Raw genomic sequence first — 14,457 nt, forward strand, 5'->3', positions numbered from 1 at the left:
CTCCTCGAGCTCGAAGTGGGTCGTGGGGGAACTCTGACTAGGAAGCTGTGAAGGTGTGGATAGCCGAGGATGGGTTATGGAGCTGCTGTGGGTCAATAGAGCTTGCGATTAGTGTTGTTGATCCACGGCTGGATGAGACATAGCCAGCTGGCCAGGGTGTGGCTATAAAACGGTATTGGATTAGCTGTGGTCGAGACAGGGGTGTTCCGGCCCCTAACCTGCTCGAAGGTCGTCTTTTAGGTAATTTGAATGCCTTATTACCCCTATAGATGCCTAATCTGCTCTAATTTTAGGGTCTCTTTTAGGATGCAACGACAAAGCCATAATGGACGAAATATAGCTAGTCGGCCACAGCGTGGCCACGTAGTATTGAATTAGTGGGTGGATGTGGACCAACAACACTACTTGTGATATGGCTTCACCTTTAATTGCCCATGGAGTATTTACAACAGTCACATTAAAGATGGAAGCCAAGAATTCGGAGCCAGGTGTGGGCAGTCTGCATCGACAGCCATGCCAATCATCAACCTCGACTGATACCTCACAACGCCGAAACAGCGAGATTTCATTCACAGCTATTCTGATCCTCCACTTCCACCAAAACAAGTACGGCAATACACCTCTGCTCAATCACCACTGATCCAGTCGCCATCGTACATCCGAAAATGCCACTCACGGTCATCCGAGCCATCAGCAATCGAAAGATCGTCCTCTCCACCTTGACTGTCCCAACCCCAATCAGATGGCAACTCTTGGCCAATGTCGTTATACTTCAGCTTGTTCTCCAGACACCACTCCCAATTAACATACTCCTTAGGCTTTCCTCTGAAAAATTGAATGTCCCTGGTGTGAGGCTGAGCCAGAAAGCCTTGTGCGTGTCTCACTGGAATATCATCACCGAAGAAGGCTCGCAGGCCATCGATGATGTCGTCGCCGACCATTGTCAATCCCCAGGCCTCCTTTCGATGCTCGCAACAAATTGCGATGTCGCCTTTCGCGAATTTGTGATTTGGCGCCCTGAAGCCTCGTAGCTCGTCGACCGTCTCCAGCTTGCGGATCACAGCTTTCTTCAGCAGCTCGCCTTGTTTTTCATCGAGCCGCCAGGGCTCGAAGAGCCCGGTGTCGTCGACGAAAGGGTGCAAGTCGGCAGCGATGTGGGCTACGAAGCAGCTAGTGTCGCTCAGGCGCACGTAGAGTCCGACACAGGTGAAGCACTTAGCAGTGCCGACTGTGTCTACGGTGTGAGTGTTGCCATCGTGGCATTGGAGGGCAAGCGGGAGGTTGAGGACGAAACTTTGGCCTTGCTTGCAGTGCTTGTACCACTGCTCTCCTGTCCTGGATTCGAGACGATGGGTTCCGTGTCCCTTCACCGCCTCGTCTTGCTGGCTTCGGGTCAATTTGTGGAACTCTGTCATTGTTGTTGAGTTATGATTCTCCAGCTTGCGAGACACACGAGCGATGGTACGGTTATGAAGGATCTGGTTGTTTGCTACTTGTCTCTGATGGAGTAAATAGGAGTGGTGGAAATGGCACCAAACATTGCCAGAGATATCGCTCCTTTATTTCGCTGCATCTAATGTTCCAGAGGCAAGCATTGGACATTACAGGAAGACCAACAGCGAGTGTGGAAGCTACTTGACTTTCATAGAGAGATTTCCACTCGTATCTTCAGAACAGGTCTTGCAAGTTCGAACTCCAAAGATACTAAGGGAACTATACCCTGACCCAGTCGCCCTCCTCATATATCCACACAAAGTGCCAGTCTTCGCTGCCCATGCCCTCCTCAATGACATAATCATCCTCTTTCTGGCTATGCCATCCATGATCGCTCGGTATCGCTTCCCTGGAAGCTTCCGCTGTTGTAGTAAGCCAGTCAATGTCACGCTTTGCATGATCCACAATGAAACCGCAAGCCTTCCTTACTTCCATCTTGCCAAAGAAGTCGTGGAGACCTTGAATGATGTATTTGCCCACCGAAGGCTTGCCCTTGAATGTATCGCTGTGGCATGAGCAGACGGCGTACTCTCCTTTTTGAAGCTTGTAATCCTTGGCATTGACGAGTATAGTCAGCTGTGAATGTGATCGCAGCCTCTTTTCGATGGCCTGGCTAAGCAGTGCACCTTGCTCCTCATCAGGTCGCCACTTCTCAACCTCGTCCTCGGTACCAGTTTCGGCTGCTATGTGTGCTATGAAGCAGCTGTCGTCGCTCAGTCGGACGTAAATGCAGACGCAGGTGCGACAGCCACTAGTGCCGATGGTGCAGAGCTCACGTTTTCTACCATCATGGCAGACTAACTCGATCGGAAATGTCTCGAAGAAAGCTTCACCCTGGCGACAGTGCTTGTACCACTTTTTCTCTTCCATGCTGTGAGAATGCGACATTCGGCGCAGCAAGTCCAATGACAAGCCATAGAGACTGCAAGAAGTTTCTCCTATGGCGACGTTCTGCAGCTGTGACCGAGTGCATTCGATGGTCTGAGTTCAGTCGCTATGCCGTCGTAGACGACACGCCTGGAGCCGAATTGAATTCTGACTGCTTCGCCATCTATGCCCACTCACCTCCAAGCCATTCGTCGTTAAGTCAGCTATCGTCATCACTTGTAGTAGCGTTGCCCTTGATGGTCGTGCATCTCTGAAGTATCTTCAAGCATCGATCGCACCTGGAGTATATACCCCTGGGCGCGCCGCGCTGCCTTTCCCGTTCACTAGCGAAAGAGAGCGCAGTAACATAGTGGTGACAGTTACTTCTTACCTGGCATGAGAAGACCTACAGAGAGCGTGATGGCTCGTTTGTGTTGTGCCATCACCCGGCTAGCGGCTCGAGAATGTCAGTCAGAAGTGTACACCTTCCACATTAGTCGTGCCAAACGCCTCAGATCAGCACGTTTTGCAAGGTCGAGCGCATACCAAGAGGCGTTTTACATGCATTACTGGAACGATGTTGCCTGCTCTTCTCGGCAGCCCACTCCGATTGCGATGTCGTAGACTTGGCTGCCTGCAAGCGTCCATGCTGTCTGTGGCCCTGCGGATGGAGGTATGGGCTTTATTGCGGTCTCGTCGTGGTAAGTGAGGCAGCAGCGTATCGCCAGGGACTTTCGTGCTGCCACATGGATGCGGAAGATGAAGGCAGAGGGCGCCAAGGCTGCGCGGCGCAGCATGATTGCGCGAGATGCCAGATGAACTTCGCGCATCCCAGAATGAACCATGTCTTCGTGCTGTCATTGACTCGGTGTGTCGCGTTGAGACCATTATCTTGCTTCGAGGTAGCGCAGCGTTGCCGCGGCGAAGTGATCGAGGAGACACGCCAACACGCACGCACTGTTACGAGAGCAATATCGTGTACTCGCTGGAGGGCAGGATGCCAAGTTCAGATGTTGATGAGTGAAAGACGTGTCGGATCTTGGTGGCAGGCGCCGATGTCGGAGCGCCGCGGTCACCAAACTCATCGTTATCTGTCGTGGATGCTCCTCTACCATCAATGGATGCGATGTTTGAGGGATCAAATGCTATCAGGACGATGTTAAGGGCACATAGCGACAGACGAAACGCGATGATCGTCCCTTCCTCGTGCTCCACCGGAGCTTCCTGCCAAGTCGTACCTCGCATCCTTCCCAGGCAGCTGCAGCTGTAGGATGGGGCAAAGCACATCAAGGTAGGTACCTCGTCCTGTACTGTTCTGTGATCTCTTCACTTCACCCCCAATTCACCATACGTTGTAGAAAGAGCCTTTAGCATGACAGACACCGAGCCATTCACGCTCATCGAAGAGCAGAACCACAACGCTCCATACCGCCTCTGGGACGACGTCCTTGACCTCAACTCCGCCAAATCAGCAGATCACGACCTGCAATATGCAGAGCATCTCCGTAGGGCGTTTCCAGGCTACATCGTGACTGGTATTCCTGCTGGCAACATTAACCTCCTCGGCTTTGCGGCAAGTGGTTTCGCATCGGCTGAGCGAGACAAGGACACTGATATGTTCTGGAGCTGGAAAGGATATACTGGACCAGCTGCTGGGTCACGTAATGGCCAACTCGCCGAAGCAGTGCACTTTGCGAAGTATCACTACAAGTGGGGTAATGAGGACTTCATTCTCTACACTGTTGGCGGTGTGCAGTATGTGCTCAAAGAGCGCAAATGGCAGGAGCACCCACTGGGTCCATCGAAGGTACGTTTCGGACTGTATTGGGCACTGAGCTGCTCAAAGAAAGCTAGGGCGATTGAGTTGCAACTGACAACTTTCGACAGGTAACGGACGCACTCATTACAGCTATCGGTCAATACATCCTCAGCGATGTTGTCTGGGTCTTCGATAGTTACTGGTACCAGTCCAAACCTCTGTTCCAAGAGATCAAGAAAGCGTCCTGGGACAAAGTAATTCTCGACGAGAAGATGAAAAAGGAGCTAGTGTCAGTCGCATCAAAGTTCTTCGACTCGAAAGACGTCTACGATGACCTTGGCGTGCCCTGGAAACGCGGTCTCATCTTCCACGGACCGCCAGGCAATGGCAAGACCATCAGCATCAAAGCATTGATGCATACGCTCCTGATGAGAAAACACTCAGTTCCAACGCTTTATGTCAAGAACGCTCCACAAGCGTACCAGCTTAATTCGGTGTTCTCGCAAGCACGGAGGCTGAGCCCTTGCATGCTGGTACTGGAAGACATTGAGACAATCGTCCGACCACAGACTAGATCATACTTCTTCAATCAGATGGACGGTCTGGAGCACAATGATGGCATCTTCGTTGTGGCATCCACGAACTTCCTTGAGAAGCTCGACCCGGGTCTTACATCTCGCCCGAGTCGCTTCGATCGGAAGTATCTGTTTCCTCTGCCGAACGAACACGAGCGAACTCTCTACTGTCAGTACTGGCGTGGAAAGGTTTCTCACAAAAAAGACATAGCATTTCCTGAAAAGCTTTGCCCAGCAATGGCACGCATCACGCCAGGCTTCTCGTTCGCCTTCCTCCAGGAGTGCTTTGTGGCCTCCCTTTTGACTCTTGCTCGCCAGAATACGCTTGAGGATGACGATGGTGGCCTCGAAAAGTATGAGCTGTGGCGTGTGTTCAAGGAGACTGCAGATGTCTTACGAAAAGAGATCGACCCGGAGAAGACCGCCCCATAACAGACTCCAATATCTATGGCCAAGTATGCCAGTGCTTGGGGACAAAGCATGCCAGTCGGTCGGAGACGCGAGTCAATGAGACGACCTGTGGATGTACCAGCTCACGAGGACTTCACTTCTACTGCACCCGGAAAGCAATCATTCAAGGACTTCAACACCACGCCATGGGGCAATCCCAACATCTTCAACCCCATCACCATCGACCTCCACGATCGCATCTTCAGCAGAGCAGCGGCCAGGCCAACAGTACCAGATCCCTTGATGCAGCAATCAGCTCCAATGGAGTGGGATACTGTCTGGGGTTCCAGTCTGCAGCGAGAGGCATATCCAGCCAGCAATGAGACAGAGTTCTTGCCAGAACCATCGCGGCTATCGTCTGGAGCTTCGCCACCAGGACCGGCAGATAGTGAGAGGGTGGCGGAGATGCCGTACACGGGCGTGAAGCGTAATTACATTAATCCAGCTGCTTATGAGTTGAAGTAGGAGCTCGGTTGATTGTGGCGGTGGATGCTATGGAGGATGGAGATGGATGTGCAATGGGAAGGTTGAATGAGGTTGCTCGTGTCTATGATGGGCTGTTAGTGGAAGGTGACCCTGGTGTGGACGTTGTGTGTTGCAGCATCAATTATAATGCGGGTGAACCTCGGCCATTTGAAACCGACGCGTCGCCACGCATTCGCGTCGTACAGGCTGTCAGTGTCAGCGGTCAGCCTATACCTTGTTCAATTTCGAGCCACATCCGCAAAGCTCCAATCGACGGGCCAGAGACGTATGCTTGACGGGATTTCTTGCATGGAGGGCCTGTGGTCTGATACTGAGGTGCAGTTCCTGCGTTACCCTCAAGCGGAGATGATCTGAGAGTGGTGATTCGAGGTCAAGTCAAGAGCTGGACGGTAGAAGCCAACTTATGACATAGTTTAGACGACGAGCTCGTATGCCACGTAACACGAGGTGGAAAGAGCCTGAGCATGGCACTATCCTGGAACAGCTGGGTATCGGAACTTGGCAGCCACCGCAGATGTGAGTACCCGGCTCTCAGCCACGAGGAAGCGACTCTCCCATCCCTTTGCAAACTCGTACACAAAAGTCTCTACCCTGGTTACAGGGCTTTAAGCTGAATTGCGTTCACAGAATTGCCTGTGCAAGCCATGCAGCGACAGACCGGACCAGTAAGACTCTGTCGTTGTTAAGCAACGTTCAAAACTTAGACAGGGCCTCCGCACAGATTTGGACCGACAGAGTGTGTAAAGGGATGACTGTTGTGCTTCAGCTCAGCTGCTGCAAGTACCGTACCGACGAGAGAGCAGGTAGGTCAGTCAGACGGAGGTAAGTATCGGAGCCAGAGGCGTAATATAAGCACCTCAAGCTTTCGTCCTCCTTGTGCACTCTACTACCTCAAACTTGCTCAGTCCTACTATTGCTGACCATGGGTCTCCTCAACTCATACTGGGAAGCTCTGCTGCAGCTTGCTACAACTGCCAACCTACTAGACGGGTACCACTCCTCGTATCCTCAGCAGCCGCTGAACATACCAAAGCACACTGCCGGTCTTTCAGATGTCTCTGCGGCAGGTGTCTCCTTCCAGGTTCCTGGAACGGGGTTCACCTGCTCGTACCCTAGCATGACTCGACATCAAGCTTGCAATAGTGCGAAGGATAGGAGTTGCTGGTTGAAGCCTTTGAATCGCAAGGATACGAGATATGACATCCACACACAATGTAAGCTTTCTTGACACCCACCCGGACTGCTGGGTCGCTAATGGCGAATGCAGATGATATGCCTGGAGACGAATTCTCTCCTCCTGGCATTACACGAGAAGTCCTTCAACCTCAGACCTTTTCATGATTCGTCACTGACTGCTGCAGTACTGGCTTGAAGTTAGCGTCGACCCTGTATGTCTTGAACAATGTGCTTCACAGAGCTAGCAACACGAGCTAAGCAATGTATAGATCGCGCCCGACGGGTACCTGAAGCCGCTGGGCCAAGTCTTCAACCACACATATCCTGGTCCCCACCTCCAGGCTTGCTGGGGGGATCAGATCGTAAGTCTGTCCCACGCTGTAACATAGTGCCGCTGCTGACTGACTGGGCTTCAGGTCGTGCATGTCACCAACAAGATTGTGAATTTGGGCACCACGATCCATTGGCATGGTATCAGGCAGCTCAATACTACGGAGCATGATGGGGTTAATGGTGTCACACAATGCCCCATTGCATTCGGTGATACCTACACCTACAACTTTACCGCTGATCAGTACGGTCATACCTGGTACCACAGCCACTACCAGACGCAGTACTCCGATGGCGTTGCCGGCCCGCTCACAATCTATGGACCCAGTAGCTCGAATTGGGATGAGACTTTCACGCCGATCATGATGCAAGACTGGGTGCACGAGAACACTTCGATTGCCTTTCAACAGGACTTGGCTGGTGCGATACCGATCGGAGACAGCCTCTTACTTGGTGGCACTTCCAGCTACAAGTGCTCTGCCCTCGATCCATATTGCTGCAGTAGCTGCAATAGCACCAGAACAGCATGCAAGGCTGGCATGGACCCCGCCTTCTGTTGTGACCCTGACGATCGTTGCTTCAAGAGTGTCACGAACGCTGACGGATCCGTCAGTACAGTACGGCAGTCAGGTGGCATCTACGCCAAGACATTTGAAGCAGGCAAGCGGTATTTATTCCAGCTCATCAACGCTTCGGCAGATGCCATGTTCATCTTTGCGATCGATGATCACGAGCTTGAAGTCATCGAGGCCGACTTGGTACCTATCAAGCCGTACAAGACTGATTCTGTCTTTATCGCTATTGGTAAGTACCCAGTCTCTCCAGTGATGGATCTACTGACCATACCCAGGCCAACGCTATCAAGTCATCGTGCACGCAAAACCTCTCGGCAACCAAGACTCTCCTTCCAAAGACTACTGGATCCGCACCCGCATCGCCAACGGCTGCGGTAATGTGGCTCAAGATAATGAAGAAACAGGCATAATACGCTACAACGCCTCGAGCCGCGCCACGCCCTCGACAGAAGCACACACAGACCGCGAGGTCTGCGCGGATGAGCCTATGGCTAGTCTCAGTCCCATCGTACCCTGGAACGCCTCTGACCTGCGCAACTCTCGGGATGAGTACACCTTCGTCGCATCTCTCGATACTAAGGCGACCCACGGAGCGTATAGATGGGAAATCAAAGACGATCCCCTGTTCCTCAATTACTCGAGTCCAAGTATCCTCAACGTCAACAACCCAGCGCATTTCGAGGATGTCTTTCAAGCCACTGTAAACTACACCAACAACGCTTGGAATGGAGGGTTCGTGTACCTTGTCATTGATGGCAGCAATATTCAGAAGATTCCAGGCAAACAAGGCGTTCCTGCTGCACATCCTATTCACCTTCACGGCCACGACTTTGTGATTCTCGCGCAGGTTGATTCAGCTTTTAATGGGACGATCCCACCGAACCGAGTGCAGAATCCGACCAGACGGGATACGGCGTTGTTGTATGGTGGTGGGTACCTGGCGCTTGCTTTCAAGTTAGATAATCCAGGCATATGGCTTGTGTAAGTGGTGCAAGAGTATGTGTTTCATGAGGATGTATGCTGACTGTCGGGTAGGCATTGTCACATCGCTTGGCATGCTTCTTCGGGGCTTGCATTGCAGATTGTGGAGAGGCAGGATGAGATTTTGAGTAGTATTGGGCCTCTGGATGCTACGCAGAAAACTTGCGATGGGTGGCACCAAATGGGACTGCAGTTCCATCAGGAGGATTCGGGGATTTGAGACTGTTGTCTCGAGGCGAGGCTGTCTGGTACGGTTTGTGGTGAATCTACCACCTTGAAGATGAATGGAAAGAGTATGGGTGGACGGATTGGGCAGTGTTGATGAACTGACGTGGCGGAGAAGAAGCATGTGACTATGCACGGACTCAGCATCATCCAACTTTGTGCTCCAAGATCTTCCCTCTCTTGAACTCCGAACTCACGTTGCAGAGTTTCCTACCAAACACGAGGGCCCTCAACCACCACCACCACCACCACCAACACCACCATCACCAACACCACCATCACCACCATCACCAAGCACCACCTGCGCAAGATGGTCCTACCAACTCGCGAAGACTACTTCGCACAGCTTGAGCCGGAGACATGCCCAATCTGCTACGAGGCAAGTGATATCGCGCAATCTCTCTTTTGACACATGCTAACTCGCGGTAGGTCATGGCAAGCCCGACCAAGACCGCCTGCAACCACTACTTCTGCCACGAATGTCTCAAGACCTGGCTCGGCTCAGCACATACCTGCCCTACATGTCGCAGCGAGTTGTTCAGACTAACTCGGCGAAGAATCGGGATCGACGGCGCTTTCTTAGAGCAACTACGACAAGAGAACACAGCACTTCAACACCACTTCCATACTCTACGCTCACCGCCTCCGAACGCATCCGCAGGGTGGTTCGCCGACATGGACAGGAGACTGGACGATCTTCTCGACTCAATGGACAGGAGACGCCAAGGCATGTACGGTACTGTCTCGAACACGCCGCGACTGAATGTTGAGGATGGACCACAAGACGACAATGCTCCGACGACTCCAGCTGCAGCGGACCAGAGCACGCGAGACTTTCCAAGACCACGTTCAGGTGCTCTGGAAAGGGCAGACGCGGTTCTCCGAGCAGCGGAACTAGCACGTCAACGCTGGAATTTTGCCGAGTCCAGCATGCCGAGCAGGTCGAGACAGGCTGGGGAGAACGTACCACAACGCGAGAATGCTCAGATTTCAGCTACAGCTGACCAGACCGCGCAAGCGTTCTTGAACCACGGACGTATCGCATCGAGGGCCGAACGCACTGATCGTCCTGCGAGAGTCGTTTTGCCTCCTCGAGAACGTGCTCTTCTGCCGAGCGAGCGGCCTTTCTGGCGGCGGGCCCCGGCTCACTCGCGAATCATCACAAACCCTTTTGCTGCGGCGGCTCCAGCCACACGCCGCACAGTTTCTCCAGACGTGATGGGCGAGGGCCTCCAGACGATGCCTGGACTGCAGTTGGGCGGTCCAGAGTCTCGAAATCCACGAAGAGCAGAACTCAGAACTTTGCCGATCCCGCGGCGTGGCATCTCGCCGCCAGATTGGCTACGCGATGGGGAATGATGCACATGGTACAGGTTTCCGTTGCCTTCGTACCGCAAGACAGTCGAGCCAAGTAGTTGTGGACAAGTCGCAGGGACGTTGAAGTGTCTTGCTCACGCATCTAAGACATAAGGCGGATTGAGCAGGCTGGGAATTCAGATCCTCGTTGCTACTGCGCTGAGGAGGCGATCGTGTGGAAGTTTCAAGGCGTACGAGGACTTCATGTGTACTGTAGCTCAGGATGTACAGGGTACAGCAGATGGCTTGTAAGAAGACGAATGTGACTTTACTCGCACTACGTCACTCACAAGGCTGTTACTTTTTGTGTCCTAACGAGAGGCATGGCCTGGCGTCTTCATTGAAAGAAGAGAATGCTCCTGGCAAGATAAGAGTGCTTCATATAGCTAGACACGAACGTAGGACTTCGATGTTGCCATCTTGAACTGACCGTCTGGCAAAACAAGGACATCGCTAGGATTGCTCATCTTGGTTCATGTCCCATACAGATTTCCTCCTGAGTGTTAATGAGATAGCTGCCTGTGAATCCAACAAAGGAATGCAGGGTAGTACTGTGGTCTATGGTCGTGAGCATGCATGTGTCGCAAATGGAATCAGCAAACTCGACTATGGATATGTAAAGCGCAGCAACCATGATCGCTGAGTTGAGTAAGATACCGTGATCCAACTGCACGCGAAGCACCACCATCACCACCATTACCACGACCACGACAGCTTACTCACACAATGTCGCAACCCAACAAGCAACCCAACAAGCAACCTTCCAATACCGAGCATAATGATCCCAAGCTAGAGAGATGCGCGCTGTGCAACGGCGTGAGTCATATACTCGTGGTAACATCTATTCGCCTTGTTAACACCCATCTTAGCCTATGAACGAGCCCATCAATCTAGCTTGTGGCCATCGTTTCTGCTTTCAGTGCATCAGCTACTACCGCAAGTCATTCAACAATTGTCCCACCTGTACTCCGGTGGTCCACCAGAACATGCCTGCTCCGACTCCACAACAAGCCATTTACCCACAGAATTTCACCAATGCGCAAACACTTCCACAGTGGATGCTTCCTGGAGCCTCATGGGGTAGTCTTAGGATCGCACAACCACCACCGCAACCTATGTACACAGGTGACCCAAACATACATCTCAGCCGCGACCAGCTTCCTGTTCAGCACTTCAATGCGGTGCCGACACCTTTCCAGTACGGCGGCATGCACAATGGACCGCAAGGCACTATCACACCAGCGCAGCAGATCTATCCATTCAGCTTTGCTCCCAACATGGGTCCTGCAGCGGGAGAAGATCAGTCAAGAGCACAGCAGCAAGGAGGTCTCGTGGCTGTTGCGCCACGCCCGCGGGGATCTTCTTCAGAACGACCTGCACAGACTCGCTCTCAGGAGCCAGAACAACAGATCGATGAGGAGCAGAGCGAGCGAACAGGATCTATATCGAAGTAGTTTACAAGCCTCGACGTTGCTACATGTACTACAGCCAGCATAGCGAAGGGTCCGACTTTCACCAGCGTGGCAGCATATGGCATGCTCTGGAGATACTCCGAAGCGTCTTCAGCATAGCTACTACGTACTCGTCAAAACTATATATACGCCACGACTAATCCTTGCCTATATAACATCGTCCTCTCTGCTCGCGAACTTTTGCGACATGAGTCTCACATGCCTGGACCTGCGGAGTGAATGACCAGCACGGGAGTTTCCGATATTCCGCTTAGCGCACACTGCAAGCGAGCACACAGCTCTTTCGATCTCAGCCTTTTCAACTGGAATAACACACCAGATAAATTCTCCAGCCGACAGCATCACGACCACTTCGACAAGATGTCGCAACCCACGAAGCAAGGATTCGTTCCCCAGGTCGGCCAGCAAAAGTGCGCGATCTGCGACAACGTGAGACACTTCTTCGAGTGACGTGCATCAACAATTCGCTGACATTTCTACCAGATCCTGGCAAACCCCACCGACACTCGCTGCGGCCACCACTGCTGTCTCCACTGCCTGAGAGGCTACGCAGCCGCCGACGGTACCTGCCCTGTATGCGGCTCGGAGCTGTACGATGGTAACAGAACTACTGCGCGACCCACCGCCTCCGCCGCTACCCAAGACCACGTTCAGACCGCCCCAGCCTTGGCACCAGCCTTTCCACAAGGCCAGCTCACCGGCGACCCAACACTTCCGCAGTACATGCAGCCTGGCGCATCTTGGGGTAGCCTAACCATCGCACCCGCACTGCCAGTGGTTCCGAGACTCGACGGCGAGGGTGTTCGTCAATCACGCAACCGGAACCAAGTACAACAGTTTCGGGTCAGCATCGCAAGGCCAGCGCAACGAGACAGGCGATGACCAGGCCAACCAGGACAGCCAAGAGCCAGAGGAAGACGCTCGAGAGGCTCAGCACAAGGAGGAAGATCAACTCTAGAAGCAACGCGACGAAGGAAGTGTACAGAGGGCCAGGGATGAACAAGGCAGAGTAAACAGGCTGGTGTGGGATTCAAGCGTAGCGCCACCGGAGCGCTGGCGCATGGGAAGAAGATAGGAAGTTTGCAACGCTCACTATGGCTTGCTGTACATTGTTCTATAGCCTGGACCTACTAGTACTACCCTCAGCAATTCCAATCGGTCTTGCTTCCCGCAAAGTATTGACGTACTCGTCTTCCCATTGTGTGCTTTTCTCCCGCTCTGTGGCTCATCCACACGTTCCGTTCGCTTATGTGCCTCGGCAGTCTTCCATGTAGCTTGCGCTGTATAACGATCAAACGAGTGCTGTCTCATAGAACGACTCAAAAAGCAGCGTCATTTGCTAAGGTCATGGTTGCTTTGATGGAGAGCGGTGCGTTCCTATCAAAGGCTAGCAAACCCGATCGTAGATATAGGCGGCTGTGGCGTACTTAAGTGACTCCAAATGACAGTTTAACACGGATATTGATATAACATTTGCTATACTGACTTGAGGATATATACGGCTATCTGTTACCTCTAGAGTGGTGTTCGTATAATGGACGGGCTTATCGTGGTAGTCGCACATGCGCGGCTTGCGCGCAGTGAATGACCAGCGTGCGGGATTTTCCGATTGCTGTCTTAGCGTACTACGGCAATCGAGAGAAATGCTCTCTTCATCCTGCATCACAAGAAACCCTTCTTCGCTACAGACACCAACACGACAAGTCGTCACGGATTTTGAAAGCAGCCTTCTTCCCTCAAATGGCTGAATCAATGAAGTGCGCACTGTGTGGCGAGGTAAGGACAACTTCTCGAGTCTATCGCTAGTATCTACTAATATCTGGCCCAGGATATGAAGTCTTCGACCAGACTACCCTGTCACCACTTCCTTTGCGACGGTTGCGCGAACAGATACCTAGCGACATCGAACACCTGCCCTACGTGCAATACCTTGGTGTACGAGCGCTCAACCGCACCCACACTCCAGTCCTTCAACTCGCCAACAACTTTTCCGCCAAACCTATACCCAGTCCCTGCAGGTTTACCACTGTACATGCGTCCTGGAGCATCTTTCGGGGGGATGACTATCGCCGACCCAATACCAGAACGTCCATCCAAGCTAAGCAACCAACAAGTCGACAACTATCGCGCAGATCCTGTCCTCACCTCGCAGGGCGGCTCACAACACAATGCACCTGCTGGAGACTCACCAATGCAGCAGAGCGGCCCCTCCAAGGACACAGCTGCTCAGGTGGCTCGAAACCCAGATCAAGGCGTCGAAAAGGGTGATCAGCTCACGAAGAAGTACACTGGAGGAGGGGATGGATCATAGGTATGAGCATGGTGTGTAAATGAGCCTGGTGCGAGCAGGGACATAGAAAGTCCAGAACATCAGTACAGTCTACTACACATCGTCAACTTGAGCGTGCAGTCTGGAGCCACTCTTAGTATGTTTGTACCACTTCGTGTCTTGTCTGCGTGTTCTGCATTGCTCATGTGTCTTGGCGTAAACCCACACGTCTCGTGCTGTAAGGCTAACAAAAGGGTGCATCTCCGCGAACAAAGGGACACAAGGAAGTATTACACACTAGGGATCTAATCTTTACCCGCTATGTAGTGGGCAATCATTTTCAAGAAAAGACTAGCAAACACGGCCGAAGATATAACACACGTGCCGCAGCTGGTGAATCCAGACAGACGTTTGACCATAGACCCTAACATGGAGACTGGTA

At 52.5% G+C, this 14,457-nt stretch overlaps 8 protein-coding genes across 8 annotated transcripts; 7 read left to right on the forward strand and 1 right to left on the reverse strand.

The window, feature by feature from the left end:
* Window positions 1-626: 626 nt before the first annotated feature.
* CLAFUR5_04745 (uncharacterized protein) lies at window positions 627-2,364 on the reverse strand (the record flags this gene model as incomplete). Its single annotated transcript, XM_047903893.1, has 2 exons — window positions 627-1,382; window positions 1,720-2,364. 2 exons carry the CDS (start codon window positions 2,362-2,364, stop codon window positions 627-629), a joined length of 1,401 nt encoding a protein of 466 aa, XP_047760427.1.
* Window positions 2,365-3,733: 1,369 nt separating this feature from the next.
* CLAFUR5_04746 (uncharacterized protein) lies at window positions 3,734-5,127 on the forward strand (the record flags this gene model as incomplete). The annotated part of the gene is made up of 2 exons (XM_047903894.1): window positions 3,734-4,168; window positions 4,249-5,127. 2 exons carry the CDS (start codon window positions 3,734-3,736, stop codon window positions 5,125-5,127), a joined length of 1,314 nt encoding a protein of 437 aa, XP_047760430.1.
* A 15-nt stretch (window positions 5,128-5,142) lies between these two features.
* Window positions 5,143-5,610, forward strand: CLAFUR5_04747 (uncharacterized protein; the record flags this gene model as incomplete). Its single annotated transcript, XM_047903895.1, has 1 exon — window positions 5,143-5,610. One exon carries the CDS (start codon window positions 5,143-5,145, stop codon window positions 5,608-5,610), a length of 468 nt encoding a protein of 155 aa, XP_047760429.1.
* Window positions 5,611-6,553: 943 nt separating this feature from the next.
* On the forward strand, window positions 6,554-8,913 carry CLAFUR5_04748 (Laccase-2; the record flags this gene model as incomplete). Its single annotated transcript, XM_047903896.1, has 7 exons — window positions 6,554-6,845; window positions 6,899-6,945; window positions 6,993-7,019; window positions 7,077-7,169; window positions 7,224-7,941; window positions 7,988-8,693; window positions 8,748-8,913. 7 exons carry the CDS (start codon window positions 6,554-6,556, stop codon window positions 8,911-8,913), a joined length of 2,049 nt encoding a protein of 682 aa, XP_047760436.1.
* A 315-nt stretch (window positions 8,914-9,228) lies between these two features.
* On the forward strand, window positions 9,229-10,277 carry CLAFUR5_04749 (uncharacterized protein; the record flags this gene model as incomplete). Its single annotated transcript, XM_047903897.1, has 2 exons — window positions 9,229-9,297; window positions 9,348-10,277. 2 exons carry the CDS (start codon window positions 9,229-9,231, stop codon window positions 10,275-10,277), a joined length of 999 nt encoding a protein of 332 aa, XP_047760435.1.
* A 723-nt stretch (window positions 10,278-11,000) lies between these two features.
* CLAFUR5_20291 (uncharacterized protein) lies at window positions 11,001-11,728 on the forward strand (the record flags this gene model as incomplete). Its single annotated transcript, XM_059463127.1, has 2 exons — window positions 11,001-11,090; window positions 11,144-11,728. 2 exons carry the CDS (start codon window positions 11,001-11,003, stop codon window positions 11,726-11,728), a joined length of 675 nt encoding a protein of 224 aa, XP_059318976.1.
* A 237-nt stretch (window positions 11,729-11,965) lies between these two features.
* CLAFUR5_04750 (uncharacterized protein) lies at window positions 11,966-12,704 on the forward strand (the record flags this gene model as incomplete). The annotated part of the gene is made up of 3 exons (XM_047903898.1): window positions 11,966-12,175; window positions 12,230-12,523; window positions 12,576-12,704. 3 exons carry the CDS (start codon window positions 11,966-11,968, stop codon window positions 12,702-12,704), a joined length of 633 nt encoding a protein of 210 aa, XP_047761203.1.
* A 782-nt stretch (window positions 12,705-13,486) lies between these two features.
* CLAFUR5_04751 (uncharacterized protein) lies at window positions 13,487-14,057 on the forward strand (the record flags this gene model as incomplete). Its single annotated transcript, XM_047903899.1, has 2 exons — window positions 13,487-13,522; window positions 13,575-14,057. The coding sequence occupies 2 exons, from the start codon at window positions 13,487-13,489 to the stop codon at window positions 14,055-14,057; spliced, it is 519 nt and encodes a 172-aa protein (XP_047761204.1).
* Window positions 14,058-14,457: the final 400 nt, after the last annotated feature.

The sequence above is a fragment of the Fulvia fulva genome, chromosome 4 (assembly GCF_020509005.1).
Source record: "Fulvia fulva chromosome 4, complete sequence".
NCBI classification, from domain to species: domain Eukaryota; kingdom Fungi; phylum Ascomycota; class Dothideomycetes; order Mycosphaerellales; family Mycosphaerellaceae; genus Fulvia; species Fulvia fulva.